General features: G+C 49.7%; 1 protein-coding gene across 1 annotated transcript in view; it reads right to left on the bottom strand.

Annotated features, from left to right (window-relative positions):
* Window positions 1-15,092, bottom strand: part of ARRDC1 (arrestin domain containing 1) — a 36,037-nt gene extending 20,945 nt beyond the window's left edge. Inside the window, exon 1 of the mRNA XM_038767911.1 lies at window positions 14,975-15,092. Coding sequence (XP_038623839.1) covers window positions 14,975-15,092 — 118 coding nt within the window. The remainder of the gene's footprint in view (window positions 1-14,974) is intronic.
* Between the last annotated feature and the right edge of the window lie 6,268 nt (window positions 15,093-21,360).

The raw sequence follows: 21,360 nt of genomic DNA on the forward strand, positions 1-21,360 counted from the left end.
AAAGCACGTCAGAACTGAGTCAGTTTCTTTGTTCTGAGCCCCTTTGGTATTAGCTAGACAGGCTCAAGCCAAACCCAAGGAGTCTACACCCTTCCCACCCAGAGGCCTTTGCCGTCCCAGGCCAAATTCCAGGAGCGAGCGGGATTCAGGGGGATGGGATTCAGACACTCCAAGTGTAAAAGCCTGCTTACGGTGGAAACGCTTTCATCCCGTCCACTGGCTCCCAAAAGGAGCCCCTTGGGGCCATCATCATCATCAATCGTATTTATTGAGCGCTTACTATGTGCAGAGCACTGTACTAAGCGCTTGGGAAAGTACAAATTGGCAACATATAGAGACAGTCCCTACCCAACAGTGGGCTCACAGTCGAAAAGGGGGAGGTCTAAAAGGGGGAGAATTAGGAATTAGGAAGGGAACACGGAGAAACAAAATGGAAGAGGAAGTGGCTTCCCTTCAGAGGGCACTGAACCCGCGCACAAACCTTGGCACCTTCCCATCAGACTGGAAGCTCGTTGTGGGCAGGGGGCACGTCAAGCAACTCTGTTACATCGTACTGCCTCAGTGACCTCATCTGTAAAACGGGGATTGACTGTGAGCCCCCCCATGGGACAACCTGATCACCTTGTATCTCCCCAGCGCTTAGAACAGTGCTCTTTGCACATAGTAAGCGCTTAATAAATGCCATCATTCTTATCACTCCACTTCTCTGGGCCTCAGTTACCGCAGCTGTAAAATGGGGATTGACTGTGAGCCCCCCCATGGGACAACCTGATCACCTTGTATCTCCCCAGCGCTTAGAACAGTGCTTTGCACATAGTAAGCGCTTAATAAATGCCATGATTCTTATCACTCCACTTCTCTGGGCCTCAGTTACCGCAGCTGTAAAATGGGGATTGACTGTGAGCCCCCCCATGGGACAACCTGATCACCTTGTATCTCCCCAGCGCTTAGAACAGTGCTTTGCACATAGTAAGCGCTTAATAAATGCCATCATTCTTATCACTTCACTTCTCTGGGCCTCAGTTACCGCAGCTGTAAAATGGGAATTGACTGTGAGCCCCCCATGGGACAACCTGATCACCTTGTATCTCCCCAGCGCTTAGAACAGTGCTCTTTGCACATAGTAAGCGCTTAATAAATGCCATCATTATTATTATTATTATTACTCTCCCACAGAAAACACACAGTAAGCGCTCAATAAATCCGACCAATCTGTCAGACGGCTGGGATATCTGTTCCCTTAGGCCTGGGAGTTAGGGAGTTCTAATCTTGCTCTGCCACTGACCTGCTGTGTGACCCTGGGCAAGTCACTTGCCTGTGTTTCAGTTTCCTCATATGCAAAATGGGGATCAAACACCCGTCCTCCCTCCCCACGTGAGCCCAGTGGAGGACAGGGACAGTGCCAGACCTGATCATCTTGATTCTAATTCGGCGCTTAGTATAGCCGGTGCTAAAACACCACAATTATTTCTCTGATTTTTTTTTTAAACAGAGGGCAGAACAAGAACTCCCTAATGCTCCATTCAGAGGCTCTACAGTTCGCTGCTGTTTCCATTTTAGGTTTAGAAAAATCGGATGTCAGCAACTCCTATCCCAAGAGGAGAAAGCATCGACCGCTGAGACCTCTGGGCTTTTCCTCAATACCACAGGTTCATTCACTCGTTCAGTCGTATTGAGCGCTTGCTGCGTGCAGAGCACTGTACTAAGCACTTGGGAGAGTACAATAGACACATTCCCTGCCCACAACAAGTTTACAGTCTTGAAGGGGAGACAGACGTTCGTATAATTAAATAAATGACAGATATGGATGTAAATATGAATTTAAATATGTAAATATATATATCATCATCAATCATCAATCGTATTTATTGAGCGCTTATTGTGTGCAGAGCACTGGACTAAGCGCTTGGGAAGTATAAGCTGGCAACATAGAGAGACAGTCCCTACCCAACAGCGGGCTCACAGTCTAAAAGGGGGAGACAGAGAACAAAACCAAACATACCAACAAAATAAAATGAATAGAATAGATATGTACAAGTAAAATAAATAGAGTAATAAATCTGTACAAACATATATACATATATACAGGTGCTGTGGGGAAGGGAAGGAGGTAAGATCGCGGGGATGGAGAGGGGGACGAGGGGGAGAGGAAGGAAGGGGCTCAGTCTGGGAAGGCCTCCATATATAGATATGAAGCAGCGTGGCTCAGTGGAAAGAGCTCGGGCTTGGGAGTCAGAGGTCATGGGTTCGAATTCTAGATCCGCCACATGTCTGCTGTGTGACCTTGGGCAAGTCGCTTAACTTCTCTGAGCCTCAGTTCCCTCATCCGTAAAATGGGGATTAAGACTCTGAGCCCCACGTGGGACAACTTGATCACCTTGTATCCCCCCCAGCGCTTAGAACAGTGCTGTGCACATAGTAAGCACTTAACAAATGCCATTGTTATTATTATTATTATTATTATTATTAAATGCTGTGGGGCTGGGAGCGGGGGTAAGTTAACGGAGCGAGTCAGGGCGACACAGAAAGGAGAGGGAGAAGAGGAAAGGAGGGCTCAGTCAGGGAAGGCCTCTTGGAGGAGGCGGGCCTTCAATAAGGCTTTGAAGTGGAAGAGGCTGATTGCCCGTCAGATAGGAGGAGGGAGGATGTTCCTGGCCAGAGGTAGGATGTGGGCGAGAGGTCGGCGGCGGGATAGATGAGATGGAGGGCCAGTGAGAAGGTTGGCCTTACAGGAGCGAAGCGTTTCGGCTGGGTTGGAATAGGAGAGGAGCGAGATCATCATCAATCGTATTTATTGAGCACTTACTATGTGCAGAGCACTGTACTAAGCGCTTGGGAAGTACAAATTGGCAACATATAGAGACAGTCCCTACCCAACAGTGGGCTCACAGTCTAAGATGAGGTAGGAGGGGGCGAGGTGCAACTGAAACCGGAATCATCGACACTGATATCTAGCTGAGCACACCCAGACACCAACATCTCCACCCACAGACAACGGACTGCTCTTCCGGGGACCTGTTTCCCAAATGATTTTTTTCGAACCAGTTCTTCATTTTAAAATGAAACTTTGGAAAACGCCAGGCGCTCACAAAACGGCAGGAGGTTTGCCTGTTGAGAGGAGATGCATTTGAATCTAATTCCTCCCGACTGTAAGTCTGTTGTGGGCATTCATTCATTCATTCATATTTATTGAGCGCTTACTGTGTGCAGAGCACTGTACTAAGTGCTTGGGGAGTACAAGTTGGCAACGTATAGAGACGGTCCCTACGCAACAACAGGCTCACAGCAGGGAATGTGTCTACCAACTCTGCAACCTGATGACCTTGTATCCACCCCAGCGCTTAGAACAGTGCTTGACACATAGTAAGCACTTAATAAATACCATCATCATCATCCTATTTTATACTCTTCCAAATGCTTAGAACAGTCAATCAGTCAATCACATTTATTGAGCGCTTATTGTGTGCAGAGTACTGCACTAAGCAGCGTGGACTAGAGAATAGAGCACAGGCCTAGGAGTCAGAAGGTCATGGGTTCTAATCCCAGCTCCACCACGAGTCTGCTATGTGACCTCAGGCAAAGTCGCTTCACTTCTCTGGGCCTCAGTTATCTCCTCTGTAAAATGGGGATTAAGAGTGTGAGCCCCATGTGGGACAGGGACTTGTATCTAACCCAGCGCTTAGACGTGGCTCAGTGGAAAGAGTCCGGGCTTTGGAGTCAGAGGTCATGGGTTCAAATGCCGACTCCGCCAATTGTCAGCTGGGTGACTTTGGGCAAGTCACTGCACTTCTCTGGGCCTCAGTTACCTCATCTGTAAAATGGGGATGAAGACCGGGAGCCCCCCGTGCGACAACCTGATCACCTTGTAAGCTCTCCAGCGCTTAGAACAGTGCTTTGCACATAGTAAGCGCTTAATAAATGCTAAAAAACAACAACAAAAAAACAGTGCTTGGCACGCAGTAAGCACTTAACAGGAACCATTATTATTATTATTATTAAACACTCGGGAGAGTACAGCAGAACAATAAACAGACCCAGTCCCTGCCCACAAAAAGCTTGCGGTCCAGAGGGAGAGACAGACATTAATATCAATAAATGCACTGTTCTAAGTGCTGGGGTAATAATAATAATAACAATAATAGCATTTATTAAGCACTTACTATGTGCAAAGCACAGTTCTAAGCGCTGGGGAGGTTATAAGGGGATCAGGTTGTCCCATGGGGGGGCTCTCAGTCTTAATCCCCATTTCACAGACGAGGTAACTGAGGCACAGAGAAGTGAAGTGACTTGCCCAAAGTCACACAACTGACAATTGGAGGAGCTGGGATTTGAACCCCTGACCTCTGACTCCAAAGCCCGGGCTCTTTCCACTGAGCCACGCTGCTTCCCCATGGATGGAAAGGAGATGGGGAGGCAGAGGTGGGGCAAGGAGGAAGTGGGAGGAAGGGGCGAAGTGTAGAGGAGGAAGGGGATGGGGGAGAAGGAGGTGGAGGAAAGGGGCAGAGGGAGGTGTGGAGGAGATGGGGAGGTGGAGGAAGGGGGTAGGGGGAGCTGGGAGGAGGAGATTAGGGAGAAAGAGGTGGTGGAATGTGGGGCGGGGCGAGGGAGGCTCTCCTCTAAGAAGGAAGTTACAGGTATGGAATCCACATTTTACAGAAGAGGAAATCGAAAAGTTAAGTAATTTGCCTATGGTCAAATAAGCATCCATGAGCTACAGTTGGACTTAGAACCCCAATCTTTGAGAAGTGTAATAATCGTAATAAGATACAAGGTAATCAGGTTGTCCCATGTGGGGCACACAGTCTTAACCCCCATTTTACAGACGAGGGAACTGAGGCACAGAGAAGCAAAGGAAGTTACAGGTATGGAATCCACATTTTACAGATGAGGAAACTGAAAAGTTCAGTGATTTGCCTACGGTCAAATAAGCATCCATGAGCTACAGTTGGACTTAGAACCCCAATCTTTGAGAAGTGTAATAATCATAATAAGATACAAGGTAATCAGGTTGTCCCATGTGGGGCACACAGTCTTAACCCCCATTTTACAGATGAGGGAACTGAGGCACAGAGAAGCAAAGGAAGTTACAGGTATGGAATCCACATTTTACAGATGAGGAAATTGAAAAGTTCAGTGATTTGCCTAAGGTCAAATAAGCATCCATGAGCCACATTGGAATCAGAACCCCAATCTTTGCGAAGAGTAATAATCGTAATAAGATACAAGGTAATGATGGCATTTATTAAGCACTTGGTATGTGCAAAGCACTGTTCTAAGTGCTGGGGAGGTTACAAGGTGATCAGGTTGACCCACAGGGGGCTCACAGTCTTAATCCCCATTTTACAGATGAGGCAACTGAGGCACAGGGAAGTCAGTGACTTGCCCAAAGTCACACAGCTGACAATTGGTGGAGCCGGGATTTGAACCCTTGACCTCTGACTCCAAAGCCCGGGCTCCTTCCACTGAGCCACGCTGCTTCTCTAGGCCACGCTTCTTCTTCACTTACCTGCTGTGTGACCTTGGGCAAGTCCCTTCATTTCTCTGGGCCTCAGTGCCCTCATCCGTCAAATGGGGATGAAGACCGCGAGCCCCATGTGGGACAGGGACTGTGTCCAACCTGATTAACTTGTATCTACCACAGAGCTTAGTACGGTGCCTGGCACATAGGAAGCGCTTGACAAATACCATTATAAAAAAGGACTGGATTCTTGGCCTGTTTGCCCACTCTCCCCCGTGCTAGTCATCATCAATCGTATTTATTGAGCGCTTACTATGTGCAGAGCACTGTACTAAGCGCTTGGGAAGTACAAATTGGCAACATATAGAGACAGTCCCTACCCAACAGTGGGCTCACAGTCTAAAAGTCATGTCACCCCCGGGGCCCAGAGCGCAACAAAAGCGGGGGGAGGGCAGGGATGCTGCCCGTTGTGCCGTGACCTTGGCTTCATCCCGCTGCCGGGCCTCTGTGACCCAGCGGGCCGTGGCCGCGGTAGCCGTTTTTCGGGATTCCTGCCGGACCCGTCCGTCTTGCCAAACGGCCCGGGCGACTCTTCGGCGGTTGGAAACCTTTCCCTCTGAGGTCACGGCCCCGTCGGCCCTCCCCGACTCAAACCCAATAAGACCCGATGACCAGCCCTGTGTTCTTTCCGCCGGGCCAACGGCAGAGCTTAAGAGATGCCAGAAGGAGGAGGAGGATTGGAGGAATTGGGCCAGGGCCCAAACAAACTGGTTTTCTTCCACTCAGTGTCCCGGTGGATTGGCTGCTCCAACTCCACACCCACATGCCATCACCACGTCAGCCAGGTGCCCGCTTCTACTGGGCTCTGGCCTAGGGTGGAGGGGACCTGCCTGAGACTCCAGGAACTCCTTGTAGCAATGGGTCAGAAGCAGCGTGAGATAATAATAATAATGATGGCATTTATTATGTGCTTACTATGTGCAAAGCACTGTTCTAAGCGCTGGGGTGGTTACAAGGTGATCAGGTTGTCCCACGGGGGGCTCACAGTCTTCATCCCCATTTTACAGATGAGGGAACTGAGGCCCAGAGAAGTGACTTGCCCAAAGTCACACAGCTGACAAGTGGCAGCGCTGGGATTTAAACCCATGACCTCCGACTCCAAAGCCCGGGCTCTTTCCACTGAGCCACGCTGCTTCTCTAACGGACAGAGCCCCAGCCTGGGAGTGAGAAGGTCATGGGTTCTAATCCCGCCTCCGCCACATGCTTAGAACAGTGCCTGGCACGTAATAGGCACTTAACAAATACCATAATTATTACTACTTCACTTCCTGGGCCTCAGTTCCCTCATCTGTTAAATGGGGATTAAGACTGTGAGCCCCAGGTGGGACAGGGACTGTGACCAACCTAATTATCTTGTATCTACCAGCGGCGCTTAAACCAGTGCCTGGCACATAGTAAGCACTTAACAAATACCAATTAAAAAAATAAGTAGACTGTAAGCTCCCTGGGGGTAGGGAATTACATCTACTTATTCGAACTCTCCAACTGGCTTCTCCCGGAAACCTGGAAAACTGCAGAGAGGCAGCTGGACACAATTTCCCTCTTAGGGATGCCCATGCACCCCTTATTTGGACTTCTGTCTGGTCCAGGGAGGGCATCCGCCCACAGAGCCACCAGGAAAGGGGAGGATGAAAAAACTAAGCCTCTTTATTGTGCAGAAGCTTTGGCTCTGGTTTCAGATCCCCATAATCCACAGTCCCCACAATCCAAGAAACTCAATCCGTCTCATCCCATAACAAAAAGCGCTGGGCGTCCCGGGATCCTCACTGGCCGCAAGAGACAACTTTCTCGGGAGAACATTTGGGTGAGAGAAGCAGTGTGGCCTGATGGACAGAGCCAGGGCCTGAGAGGAAGAAGGACCTGGGTTCTAATCCTGCCTCCACCGCTTGAATGTCGTTTGATCCCAGACAAGTCGCTTCACTTCCGCTGCTTAGGACAGTACCCGGCACATAGTAAGCGGTAAACAAATACTGTAATTGTTAATTATTATTCTCTGGGCCTCAGTTATCTCATCTGTAAAATGGGGAGTCTATACCTGCCTCCCTCCTGCTTAGACCGTGAGCCCCATATGGGACCTTTACTAACCCCAGCTCTTAGTACAATAGTAAGCATTCAACCATTTAAAAAAAAACCAATTATTATTATTACATCTGAGATTCCCCCAAGAGACCTGAAACTCCAGAAATTCCTACTTTTAAACAGTGGCCGAGACCCAGAAGCTTCTCTTCTGGATAGGGCAAGTCATCTTACTGCTCTGGGCCTCGCTTATTTCATCTGTAAAACGGGGAGTCTATACCTGCCTCCCTCCTGCTTAGACCGTGAGCCCCATATGAGACCTTTACTAACCCCAGCTCTTAGTACAATAGTAAGCATTTAACCATTTTAAAAAAAATTATTATTATTACTTCTGAGAGTCCCCCAAGAGACCTGAAACTCCAGAAATTCCTACTTTTAAACAGTGGCCGAGACTCAGAAGCTTCTCTTCTGGATAGGGCAAGTCATCTTACTTCTCTGGGCCTCGCTTATTTCATCTATAAAATGGGGAGTCTATACCTGCCTCCCTCCTGCTTAGTCCGTGAGCCTCATATGGGACCTTTACTAACCCCAGCTCTTAGTACAATAGTAAGCATTTAACCATTTAAAAAAAAACAATTATTATTATTACATCTGAGATTTCCCCCAAGAGACCTGAAACTCCAGAAATTCCTACTTTTAAACAGTGGCCGAGACGCAGAAGCTTCTCTTCTGGATAGGGCAAGTCATCTTACTTCTCTGGGCCTCGCTTATTTCATCTGTAAAATGGGGAGTCTATACCTGCCTCCCTCCTGCTTAGACCGTGAGCCCCACATGGGACCTTTACTAACCCCAGCTCTTAGTACAATAGTAAGCATTTAACCATTTAAAAAAAAAACAATTATTATTATTACATCTGAGATTCCCCCAAGAGACCTGAAACTCCAGAAATTCCTACTTTTAAACAGTGGCCGAGACCCAGAAGCTTCTCTTCTGGATAGGGCAAGTCATCTTACTTCTCTGGGCCTCGCTTATTTCATCTGTAAAATGGGGACTCTATACCTGCCTCCCTCCTGCTTAGACCGTGAGCCCCATATGGGACCTTTACTAACCCCAGCTCTTAGTACAATAGTAAGCATTTAACCATTTAAAAAAAAAAAATTATTATTATTACATCTGAGATTTCCCCTAAGAGACCTGAAACTCCAGAAATTCCTACTTTTAAACAGTGGCCGAGACCCAGAAGCTTCTCTTCTGGATAGGGCAAGTCATCTTACTGCTCTGGGCCTCGCTTATTTCATCTGTAAAACGGGGAGTCTATACCTGCCTCCCTCCTGCTTAGACCGTGAGCCTCATATGGGACCCTTACTAACCCCAGCTCTTAGTACAATAGTAAGCATTTAACCATTTAAAAAAAAATTATTATTATTACATCTGAGATTTCCCCCAAGAGACCTGAAACTCCAGAAATTCCTCCTTTTAAACAGTGGCCGAGACCCAGAAGCTTCTCTTCTGGATAGGGCAAGTCATCTTACTTCTCTGGGCCTCGCTTATTTCATCTGTAAAATGGGGAGTCTATACCTGCCTCCCTCCTGCTTAGACCGTGAGCCCCATATGGGACCTTTACTAACCCCAGCTCTTAGTACAATAGTAAGCATTTAACCATTTAAAAAAAAAAATTATTATTATTACATCTGAGATTTCCCCCAAGAGACCTGAAACTCCAGAAATTCCTACTTTTAAACAGTGGCTGAGACCCAGAAGCTTCTCTTCTGGATAGGGCAAGTCATCTTACTTCTCTGGGCCTCGCTTATTTCATCTGTAAAATGGGGAGTCTATACCTGCCTCCCTCCTGCTTAGACCGTGAGCCCCATATGGGACCTTTACTAACCCCAGCTCTTAGTACAATAGTAAGCATTTAACCATTTAAAAAAAAATTATTATTATTACATCTGAGAGTCCCCCAAGGGACCTGAAACTCCAGAAATTCCTCCTTTTAAACAGTGGCCGAGACCCAGAAGCTTCTCTTCTGGATAGGGCAAGTCATCTTACTTCTCTGGGCCTCGCTTATTTCATCTGTAAAATGGGGAGTCTATACCTGCCTCCCTCCTGCTTAGACCGTGAGCCCCATATGGGACCTTTAATAACCCCAGCTCTTAGTACAATAGTAAGCATTTAACCATTTTTTAAAAAATTATTATTATTACATCTGAGATTCCCCCAAGAGACCTGAAACTCCAGAAATTCCTACTTTTAAACAGTGGCCGAGACCCAGAAGCTTCTCTCCTGGATAGGGCAAGTCATCTTACTTCTCTGGGCCTCGCTTATTTCATCTGTAAAACGGGGATTAAGACTGTGAGTCCCACGTGGGACTTGGGAGGAGTCCAACCAGATTACCTTGCACCTACCCCAGTGCTTGACGCACAGTAAGCGCTTAACAAATGACACGGGAGCCAGAAATGGCCAGGAAGCATGGAATTCATTAAGCACGACCATCAGGCTGGACACAGTCCCTGTCCCAAATGGGGGACAGAAGGACCCTGAACGGATATTTTATTCCAGCTGCGTCCCCGGGGATGGAGCGGTTGGGCCAACTTGGCTTCCTCCAGCCGCCCAATCTGAGTGAAACTTGCCCAGCTTCCTCGGCTTCCTGAGGCCTGAAGAAGTAGTCCCGGAGGCCCCCTCGGAAGTCCAAGTCGGAACACGGGTTTCTGAAAACTCCAATTGCCCGTGACTTCTCCCAGAAGGCAGCCATCCAGGTCTGGCAGGGGGTAACCATAGTTACCAGGCAGCGGGGCCCTCTCTCCCGCCTCCGGAAAATCCAAAGTCCCCTCGGCCTTCCTGTCTTTGGGCCTTTGTGCTACTCCAGGTAGGAGCGGGGAGAGGGAGAGCATCTCCCTGAAGACCCGATGGCTCCGTCCCCACGTTAAGGTGACAGTGGGCACAGCTGGCATAGCCCGGGTTTAATCAATCAATCATATTTATTGAGCGCTTACTGTGTGCACAGCACTGTACTAAGCGCTTGGGAAGTCCAAGTTGGCAACATATAGAGACAGTCCCTACCCAACAGTGGGCTCACAGTCTAAAAGGGGGAGACAGAGAACAAAATCAAACATACTAACAAAATAAAATAAATAGAATAGCTATGTACAAGTAAAATAAATAAATAAATAAATATGTATAAACATATATACAGGTGCTGTGGGGAAGGGAAGGGGGTAAGATGGGGGAGATGGAGAGGGGTGAAATCCCGGCAAGCTAAAGGTCTCCGAGTAGTAGCAGCGAGGAAGCAGTGTGGCCTGGCGGAAGAACACGAGCCTGCGAGTCAGAGGGCCTGGGTTCGAATCCCGCATCTGCCGCCTGGCTGCCGGGAGGGTTCCCCCGCCCGCCGAATGGGGATTAAGACCGTGAGCCCAGTGTGGGACCTGATTAGTTTGTATCTGCTCCAGGGCTTGGGACGGTGCCTGGCACCTAGTAAGTGCTTAAAAAAATACCAATTTTTGGGTGTTTTTGGCGGTCAATTCAGCCTCAGCCGTCCAATCCCAGCAAAGCGGGACTGAGGGGGTCTCCTGGGTTGGGAACGTGCCTACCAGCTCCGCTGCGCTGTCCTCTCCTGAGCGTTTAATACAGCGCCCTGCCCCCGGTAAGCACTCGATAAATAATAACAATAGCATTTAAATAATCATTACAGTATTTGTTAAGCGCTTACTATATTCCGGCAACGTACTGAGCGCACAGGTTGGACACGGTCCCTGTCCCATGTGGGGCTCACAGTCTCAATCCCCATTTTGCAGATGAGGGAACTGAGGCACAGAGAAATGACTTGCCTAAAGTCACACAGCAGACAAGTGGCACAGTCGGAATTAGAACCCATGACCTTCCGCTCCCAGGCCTGGGCTCTATCCACTAGGCCACACCGCTTCTCTGCCACGCCACCGATGGCTTTCTTGAACTGGGATCTGTGACCTTTGGGTATTTGGTATTCGCCCTCCCCTCAACCCCGCAGCATCGATTATTTATATTAATAATGATGGCATTTATTATGGCATCATTATTAATATATCATCATTATTAATATAATATATTAATATATAATTAATATAATAATGTGGTGGAGCTGGGATGGCATCCCAGCTCCACCACGTGTCTGCTGTGTGACCTTGGGTAAGTCACTTAACTTCTCTGAGCCTCAGTTACCTCATCTGTAAAATGGGGATTAAGACTGTGAGCCCCACATGGGACAACCTGATCACCTTGTATCCCCTCAGCGCTTAGAACAGTGCTTTGCACATAGTAAGCGCTTAACAAATGCCATCATCATTATTATTATTATTTATTAAGTGCTTACTACATGCAAAGCACTGTTCTAAGCGCTGGATATTTATACCGATTATTTATATTGCTGGCTACCTCCCCCTCTAGACTGTATGCTCACTGTGGGCAGGGATCGCGTCTATCGACTCTGTTCCACGGGACTCTCCCAAAGCACTTAGTGCCCTGCACACAGTAAGCGCTCAATAAATACCATTGCTCGGTTGATTAAGAGGCCAAGCTCACCAGGAGGTCTCTCAGACCGGGGGCTTGGCTGGTTAAGACTCTGAGCCTCACGTGGGACAACCAGATGACCCTGTGTCTACCGCAGTGCTTAGAACAGTGTTTGGCACTTAACAAATACCATAATTGTTATTATTATTAATCACCCATCCCAGCCCACCCCGGGGGGCACAGAGGGTGGAGGTGGGGAGAGAGTTTAAGCAATTCCGGAAGCAGCGTGGCCGGTTTTGAAAGTCAGAGGTCGTGGGTTCTAATCCCGGCTCTGCCGCTTGTCAGCTGGGTGACTTTGGGCAAGTCATTTCACCTCTCTGGGCCTCAGTCCCCTTATCTGTAAAATGGGGATTAAGACTGTGAGCCCCGCGTGGGGCAACCCGATCACCTTGTATTTATCCCAGCGCTCAGAACAGTGCTCGGCACATAATAAGCACTTAACAAATACCTTCATCATCATCATCATCAATCGTATTTATTGAGCGCCTACTGTGTGCAGAGCACTGTACTAAGCGCTTGGGAAGTACAAATTGGCAACATATAGAGACAGTCCCTACCCAACAGTGGGCTGACAGTCTAAAAGGGGCTTCATGATTATGGTATAGCGGAAAGGGCCCCAGCTTGGGAGTCAGAGGTCATGGGTCCTAATCCCAGCTCTGCCGCTTGTCTGCCGTGTGTCCTTGGGCAAGTCACTTCACTTCTCTGGACCTCAGTTCCCTCAACTGGAAAATGGGGAGTGAGACCGTGAGCCCCACGCGGGACAAGGGACTGTGTCCAACCCGATTTGCTTGTAGCCACCCCAGCGCTTAGTACAGTGCCTGGCACTTAACAGAATACCATGATTAGTAATTATATTAGTGGAAAAGCACAGGGCCGAATGACTTGGGATGTCACGTCACTTCTCTGGACCTCAGTTGCCTCAACTGTAAAATGGGGATTTTTTTCTGGTTTTTTTTTTCCATCCTCCATAAGGCCCGATGTAGGACACAGACTATGTCTGACTTTTTCTTTTTTTTCCATGATATCTGTTTAAGGTCTTACTATATGTTAAGGACTGTTCTAAGCGCTGGGCGATATTGAAGTTTATCAGGCTGGACCCAATCCCTGTCCCCTGTCCCATGGGGTTCACAACGTGTGCCTTGCATTCATTCATTCAATGGTATTTACTGAGCGCTTACTGTGTGCACAGCACTGGACTAAGCGCTTGGAAAGTACAATTCAGCAACACTGACACGGTGTTTGACCCACACAGTAAGCACTTAATAAATCTCACTGTTATCATGAGCTCACCTCCTCCAAGAGGCCTTCCCAGACTTTTTCCTCCTTTTTCCTCTCCTCCTTCACAATCCCCCCAGCACTTGTATATATATATATAAAATATATATATATATAAAATATATATATATACATACATATATATGTACAGATTTACTACTTTGTTACTTGTACATATTTACTATTCTATTTATTTTGTTAATGATGTGCATCTAGCTTTAATTCTATTTGTTCTGACGACTTTGACACCTGTCCACATGTTTTGTTTTGTTGTCTGTTTTCCCGTTCTAGGCTGTGAGCCCGTTGTTGGGTAGGGACCGGACCGTCTCTATATGTTGCCAACTTGTACTTCCCAAGCGCTCTGCACACAGTAAGTGCTCAATAAATACGATTGAATGAATTAATCGGGAGGGTTTCCAAGGGCCAGGGGGATAATGCACACACCCCAAAGCCCAGGGGCCAGGCAAGTTCTGCCCCCATTGAATAATAATAATAATAGCATTTATTAAGTGCTTACTATGTGCCAAGCACTGTTCTAAGCACTGGGGAGGTTACAAGGCGATCAGGTTGTCCCATGGGGGGGTGGGGGGGGGCTCACAATCTTAATCCCCGTTTTACAGATGAGGTAACTGAGGCCCAGAGAAGTTAAGTGACTTGCCCAAAGTCTGTTTATTGTTACACTGTCCTCTCCCAAGCGATTAATACGGCGCCCTGCGCACTTTAAGCGCTCAATAAATCTCCCTCTTATCAGGATTATTGGTCGGGCGGGTTTCCCAAGGGCCAGAGGGATAACGGAAAAACCCCCAAAGTCCAGAGTCCAAAAGGGGGAGGCTGGGGGGGGGGGGGGGGGAGGGGGAGAGGATAGGGAGGGAGGAGAGGATGGAGGGGAGGGGGGAGAGGGTGGAGGGGAGGGGGAGAGGATGGAGGGGAGGGGGAGAGGATGGAGGGGAGGGGGAGAGGATGGGGGGAGGAGAGGATGGAGGGAAGGGGGAGAGGATGGAGGGGAGGGGGAGAGGATGGAGGGGAGGGGGAGAGGATGGGGAAGAGGCTGGGGGAGGGGGGAGAGGTTGGGGAGAAGGAGGGAGAGGCTGGGGATGGGGGGAGAGACTGGGGGGGAGAGGTTGGGGAGAGGCTGGGGGGAGGGGGAAGAGGATGGGGAAGAGGATGGGGGAGAGGATGGGGGAGAGGCGAGAGGCTGGGGGTAGGGGGGAGAAGCTGAAGAGAGAGGCTGAAGGGGGGAGGATAGGAAGGGGGAGAGGCTGGGGGAGGCCGGGGGGAGAGGGGAGAGGGGAGAGGCTGGAGGGGAGGGGGAATGGGTTGGGGGGAGAGGCTGGGGGAGGGGGGAGAGAGGCTGGGGCAGCGGGGACTCCGGGGTCCCGGGCGGGACTCTTCATTCATCCACCCAGCCATCCATTCAGCCATTCATCCATCCAGCCAGCCACCCACCGGTACTGATTGAGCGCCGACCTGGTGCAGAACACTGTCCTGAGCGCTGGGGACAGGACCAGGGGGCGGTAAGGAGCGGCCCGGCCCGGCCCGGCCCGGCCCGCCCAGCCGGGGGGACGGCGGAGTCCCCGGTGTCCCGGTGGCCCGGTGTCCCGGTGTCCCGGTGCCCGCTCTCACCTCTGTAGGGCAGGGAGGCGGCCAGGCGGACGGACACGGTGCCGAGCAGCGGCTGGCCGGGGCCGTAGATGAGGCGGCTGGACGCCAGCTGGATCTCGAACAGCTGCAGCTTCCCCATGGCCCCCGCGGGGACCCCGGACCACACGGACACGGGGGGGGGGGGGGGGGCGGCACACGGACACGGGGGGCACACGGGGCGGCACACGGACACGGGGGCGGCTCCACCGGAGGCTCCCACCGCCGCCGCCACCGCCCAGGACCCACCGAGCCCGACGCGGCGGGCGGGCGGGCGGGGCCTCGCGGGGAAAGGACACGCCTACACGGGGGCGGCCCTCGCCGAGATCATCATCATCATCATCAATCGTATTTATTGAGCGCTTACTGTGTGCAGAGCGCTGGACCAAGTGTACACTGTACGCAGTCTAAAAGTCACACGGCCGAGATGCATTCAGTCAATCAATCAATCGTATTTATTGAGCGCTTACTGTGTGCAGAGCGCTAGACTAAGCGCTTGGGATGTCCAAGTTGGCAACATAGAGAGACGGTCATCATCTTCATCAATCGTATTTATTGAGCGCTTACTGTGTGCAGAGCACTGGACTAAACGCTTGGGAAGTACAAATTGGCAACATCTAGAGACAGGCCCTGCCCAACAGTGGGCTCACAGTCTCTAAAAGGGGGAGACAGAGAACCAAACCAAACATACTAACAAAATAAAATAAATAGAATAGATAGGGACAAGTAAAATAAATAAATAAATAAATAGAGTAATAAATATGTACAAACATATATACAGGTGCTGTGGGGAAGGGAAGGAGGTAAGATGGGGGGGATGGAGAGGGGGATGAGGGGGAGAGGAGGGAAGGGGCTCAGTCGGTCCCTACCCAACAGTGGGCTCACAGTCTGGAAGGGGGAGACAGAGAACAAAACCAAACATACTAACAAAATAAAATAGAATAGGTAGGTACAAGTAAGATAAATAAATAAATAGAGTAATATGACTTTGGGCAATTCATTCATTCATCCATCCCATCGTATTTATTGAGCGCTTACTGTGTGCGCGGCACTGGACTAAGCGCTTGGGATAGTCCGAGTTGGCGACATCTAGAGACGGTCCCTACTCAACAGGGGGCTCACAGGCTAGATAGGACGCTCACATGGGGGGGGGGGGAAGCCACACGGAGAAATAATTAATAATAATAATAATGGCAATTCTTAATCACTTACTATGTGCAAAGCACTGTTCTAATCAATCAATCAATCGTATTTATTGAGCGCTTACTGTGTGCAGAGCATTGTACACTGTTGGGTAGGGACTGTCTCTATATGTTGCCAATTTGTACTTCCCAAGCCCTTAGTACAGTGCTCTGCACACAGTAAGCGCTCAATAAATACGATTGATTGATTGATTGTCTCTACATGTTGCCAACTTGTACTTCCCAAGCGCTTAGTGCAGTGCTCTGCACACAGTAAGCGCTCAATAAATACGATTGATTGATTGATCGATTGTACTAAGCGCTTGGGAAGTACAAGTTGGCAACGTATAGAGACAGTCCCTACCCAACGGTGGGCTCACAGTCTAAAAGGGGGACAGTGCCGGGGAGTTTACAAGGTGATCAGGTTGTCCCACGGGGGGCTCAGAGTCTTCATCCCCATTTTCCAGGTGAGGGAACTGAGGTACAGAGAAGTGAAGGGATTTGCCCAAACTCACACAGCTGGCTTAGCGGAGGCGGGATTTGAACCCATGACCTCTGACTCCAAAACCTGGGCTCTTTCGACTGGGCGACGCTGCATTTCATGGGACACGCCCACCAGGGGGCGGAGCCTCGCCGCGATAGGACACGCCCATTGGGGGGTGGAGCCTCATGGTGAAGGCCACGCCCACCAGGGGAGGCGCCTCGCCGATGTAGGGCACGCCCGCACGGGGGCGGGGCCTCACGGGGGCAGGACACGCCCACCAGGGGGCGGCCCTCGCCGAGATATGACGCTCCCATTGGGGGCGGAGCCACACAGGGAAAGGACACGCCTACTAGGGGGCGGAGCCTCGCCAAGACAGGACGCTCCATTGGGGGCGGGGCCTCACGGGGAAAGGGCACGCCCACCAGGGGGCGGCCCTCGTCGAAATAGGGCACGCCCATTGGGGGCGGAGGCTAATTGCGAAAGGACACGCCCATCTGGGGGCGGGGCCTCGCCGAGATACGGCACGCCCATTGCGGGCGGGACCTCACGGGGAAAGGACACGCCCACCCGGGGGCGGGGCCTCTCCGACATAGCACGTGCTCATTGGGGGCGGGGCGTCCCCGAGAAAGGACACACCCACATGGGGGCGGTGTCGCAGAGAGAACGGAAACGCCCACTTGGGGTGGGGCCTCGAGAAGAAGGACACGCCCACCAGGGGGCGGAGCCTCGCCGAGATAGGACGCTGTCATTGGGGGCGGGGCCTCACGGGAAAGGACACGCCCACACGGGGGCGGGGGCTCGCCGAAATAGCGCTTGCTCATTGGGGGGCTGGGCCTCCCCGAGAAAGGGCACGCCCAAATCGGGGCGGTGTCGCAGGGAGAATGGACACGCCCGTTTAGGGCGGGGCCTCGCGGGAAGGGCACGCTCACCAGAGGGCGGAGTCTATGGAGGAAAGGACACGCCCACCAGGGGGCGGAGCCTCGCCGAGATAGGGCGCTTCCATCAGGGGGCGGGGGCCTCACGGGGAAAGGACACGCCCACAAGGGGGCGGAACCTAGCCGAGATAGGACACTTCCATTGGGGGCGGGGCCTACACGGGGGAAGGACACGCCCACCAGGGGAGGGGGTTCGCCGAAATAGCGCATGCTCATTGGGGGGCAGGGCCTCCCAAGGAAAGGACACGCCTACATGGGGGCGGTGTCGCATAGGAATGCATTTGGGCGGGGCCTCACGGGGACAGGACACGCCCACCCGAGGGGGGAGCTCGACGAAATAGCGCATGCTCATTGAGGGAAGGGGGGGCCTCCCCGAGAAAGGACACGCCCACATTGGGGCGGTGACGGGCACGCCCATCAGGAGGCGGAGCCTAGCCGAGATAGGACACTCCCATTGGGGGCGGGGGCCTCACGAGGAAGGACACGCCCACCAGGGGCGGAGCCTCATGGAGAAGGGACACGCCCACCAGGGGGCGGAGCCTCGCCGGGATAGGGAGCTTCCGTCGGGGGCGGGGCCTCGCCGAGAATGGACACGACCACTAGGGGGCGGAGCCCCCTCAGGCCTCTTCCCCCTCCCACCCATAGGGGGCGGGGCGGGGCCCGGAGCCTCCGCTCTCCCCGCCCACTCAGGCCACGCCCCCTGCTGTTCGACTAATAATAATAATAATGACATTTGTTAAGCGCTTACTATGTACCAAGCACTGGTCTACTAGATTATAATAATGTAGCATATATAATAATAATAATGATGGCATTTATTAAGCACTTACTATGTTCCAAGCACTGTTCTAATAGATGATAATATGTCATATTTAAAAATAATAAAATAATGATGATGGCATTCATTAAGCGCTTACTATGTGCCAGGCACTGTTCGAGTAGATTATAATAATATATCATATATAATAATGATGGCATTTAGTAAGCGCTTACTATGTCACAAGCACTGTTCTAATAGATGATAATAATATATCATATATAATAATAATGATGATGATGATGGCATTTATTAAGCGCTTACTATGTGCCAAGCACTGTTCTAATAGATAACAATATATCATATATAATAATGATGGCATTTATTAAGCGCTTACTATGTGCCAAGCAAGACTGTGAGCCCACTGCTGGGTAGGGACTGTCTCTATATGTTACCAACTTGTACTTCCCAAGCGCTTAGTACAGTGCTCTGCACACAGTAAGCGCTCAATAAATACGATTGATGATGATTATAATAATATATCATACATGATAATGATGGCATTTATTAAGCGCTTACTATGTGCCAAGGACTGTTCTAATTATGATAATAATATGTCATATATAATAATAATAATAATGATGGCATTTATTAAGCACTTACTATATGCCAAGCACTGTTCTAATAGATTATAATAATATATCATATATAATAATGATGGCATTTATTAAGTGCTTACTATGTGCCAAGCACTGTTCTAATGGATTATAATAATATATCATATATAATAATAATAATGACGGCATTTATTAAGCACTTACTATGTGCCAAGCACTGTTCTAATAGATGATAATAAATCATATATTATAATAATAATGATGATGATGGCATTTATTAAGCACTTACTATGTGCCAAGCACTGTTCCAATAGATGATAATAATATATCATATATAATAATAATAATAATGATGATGGCATTTATTAAGCACTTACTATGTGCCAAGCACTGTTCTAATAGATTATAATAATATATCATATATAATAATAATAATGATGGCATTTATTAAGCTCTTACTATGTGTAAAGCACTGTTCTAAGCACTGGGGGGATACAAGGTGATCAGGTTGTCCCACCGCGGGGGGCTCACAGTCTTAATCCCCATTTTACAGATGCGGTAACTGAGGCACAGAGAAGCCAAGTGACTTGCCCAAAGTCACACAGCTGACAATTGGCAGAGCCGGGATTTGAACCCATGACCTCTGCCTCCCAAGCCCGGGCTCTTTCCACTGAGCCACGCTGCTTCTCGTTTATTAAGCGCTTCCTATGTGCAGAGCATCGAACTAAGCGCTTGGGCGAGGGCGATATCCCAGAGTTGGCAGACCGGTTTTCCCAGCCCGGCCCGGGAATAGAGCCAGCTTTTCCCTCCCTTCCCAAGGGAGAACAGCACTGGCAACCAATGAATACAGAAACGCAAATTAGACTGTTAATGGGATGTGCCAGTCTCTCCCATGGCTGGTGTGGGCGGGGAAAGGGGAATTTGGAGCTCTGCAGGGAAATGGTGAGGAAAGGGAACTTTAATTGATATTTGTGCATATTCATTCATTCATCCAGCCGTATTTATTGAGCGCTTACTCTGTGCAGAGCACTGGACTAAGCGCTTGGGAAGTACAAGTCGGCAACATGGGGAGACGGTCCCTTCCCAATAATGGGCTCACAGTCTAGAAGGGGGAAATACCCTCAAGCACATGTACACCGAGGTAATAATAATAATAATAATGGTATTTGTGAAGCGCTTACTATGTGCCAAGCACTGTCCTAGTGCTGGGGTAATAATAATAATGACGGCATTTGTTAAGTGCTTACTATGTGCAAAGCACTGTTCTAAGCACTGGGGAGGTTACAAGGTGATCAGGTTGTCCCACGTGAGCCTCACAGTCTTAATCCCCATTTTCCAGATGAGGGAACTGAGGCACGGAGAAGTTAAGTGACTTGCCCAAAGTCACACAGCTGACAATCGGCCGAGCCGGGATTTGAACCCATGACCTCTGACTCCAAAGCCCGGGCTCTTTCCACTGAGCCACGCTGCTTCTCTCCCAGGAGTTGTTTCTCTCCCAGGAGGAGGCTGGCAGAGAAGCCGAGTGGGCGGCGTTGCCCAAACTCTGGCCCGAGGCCCCGGCGGCTACGAGATTCAACGGCAGTGATTCAATCAATCAATCGTATTTATTGAGCGCTTGGGGGAGTACAGTATAACAGAGTTGGTAGACACATTCCCTGCCCACAGGGAGATTCCAGTCTAGAGGTTTGATAATGATTGATATTACAGAGCTCCTTGAAGGCGGGGATCCTATCTACCTTCTCCACTGTACTCTCCCAAGCGCTTAGTACAGTGCTCTGCGCACTGTAAGGGCTCAACAACCTATCAACTTTCCCAAGCGCTCAGTACAGTGATCTGCACATATATGTTGCCAACTTGTACTTCCCAAGCGCTTAGTGCAGTGCTCTGCACACAGTAAGCGCTCAATAAATACGATTGATGATGATGATAGTAAACACCATTGATTGGGTACTTTCTCTGCTTCTTCCTGCTGAAGATGAAGCAGAGAAGCAGCGTGGCTTAGTAGAAAGAGCCCGGGCTGGGGAGTCAAGGGTCGTGGGTTCTAATCCTGGCTCTGCCACTTGTCTGCTGGGTGGCCTTGGGCAAGCCACTTCAGTTCTCTGGGCCTCAGTTACCTCATCTGTAAAGTGGGGATTAAGTCTGTGAGCCCCACATGGGACAACGTGATAACCTACCACAGCGCTTAGAACAACAGCCTGATTTTACCTTGTATCTACTCCAGCTCTTAGAATAGTGCTTAACAAATGCCATTATTATTATTATCATTATTATTATTATTATTATTTTTATGTCAAGGGAGCAGAAAATATCCCCTCCTGGAGTCCTGGACCTCAACCCTAAGGAAAATAAACGGTGATGTCATAGTTCCTACTAAAAACATCTACCAGTGGGACTTTT

This window comes from Tachyglossus aculeatus, chromosome 27 (assembly GCF_015852505.1).
Source record: "Tachyglossus aculeatus isolate mTacAcu1 chromosome 27, mTacAcu1.pri, whole genome shotgun sequence".
Classification (NCBI taxonomy): domain Eukaryota; kingdom Metazoa; phylum Chordata; class Mammalia; order Monotremata; family Tachyglossidae; genus Tachyglossus; species Tachyglossus aculeatus.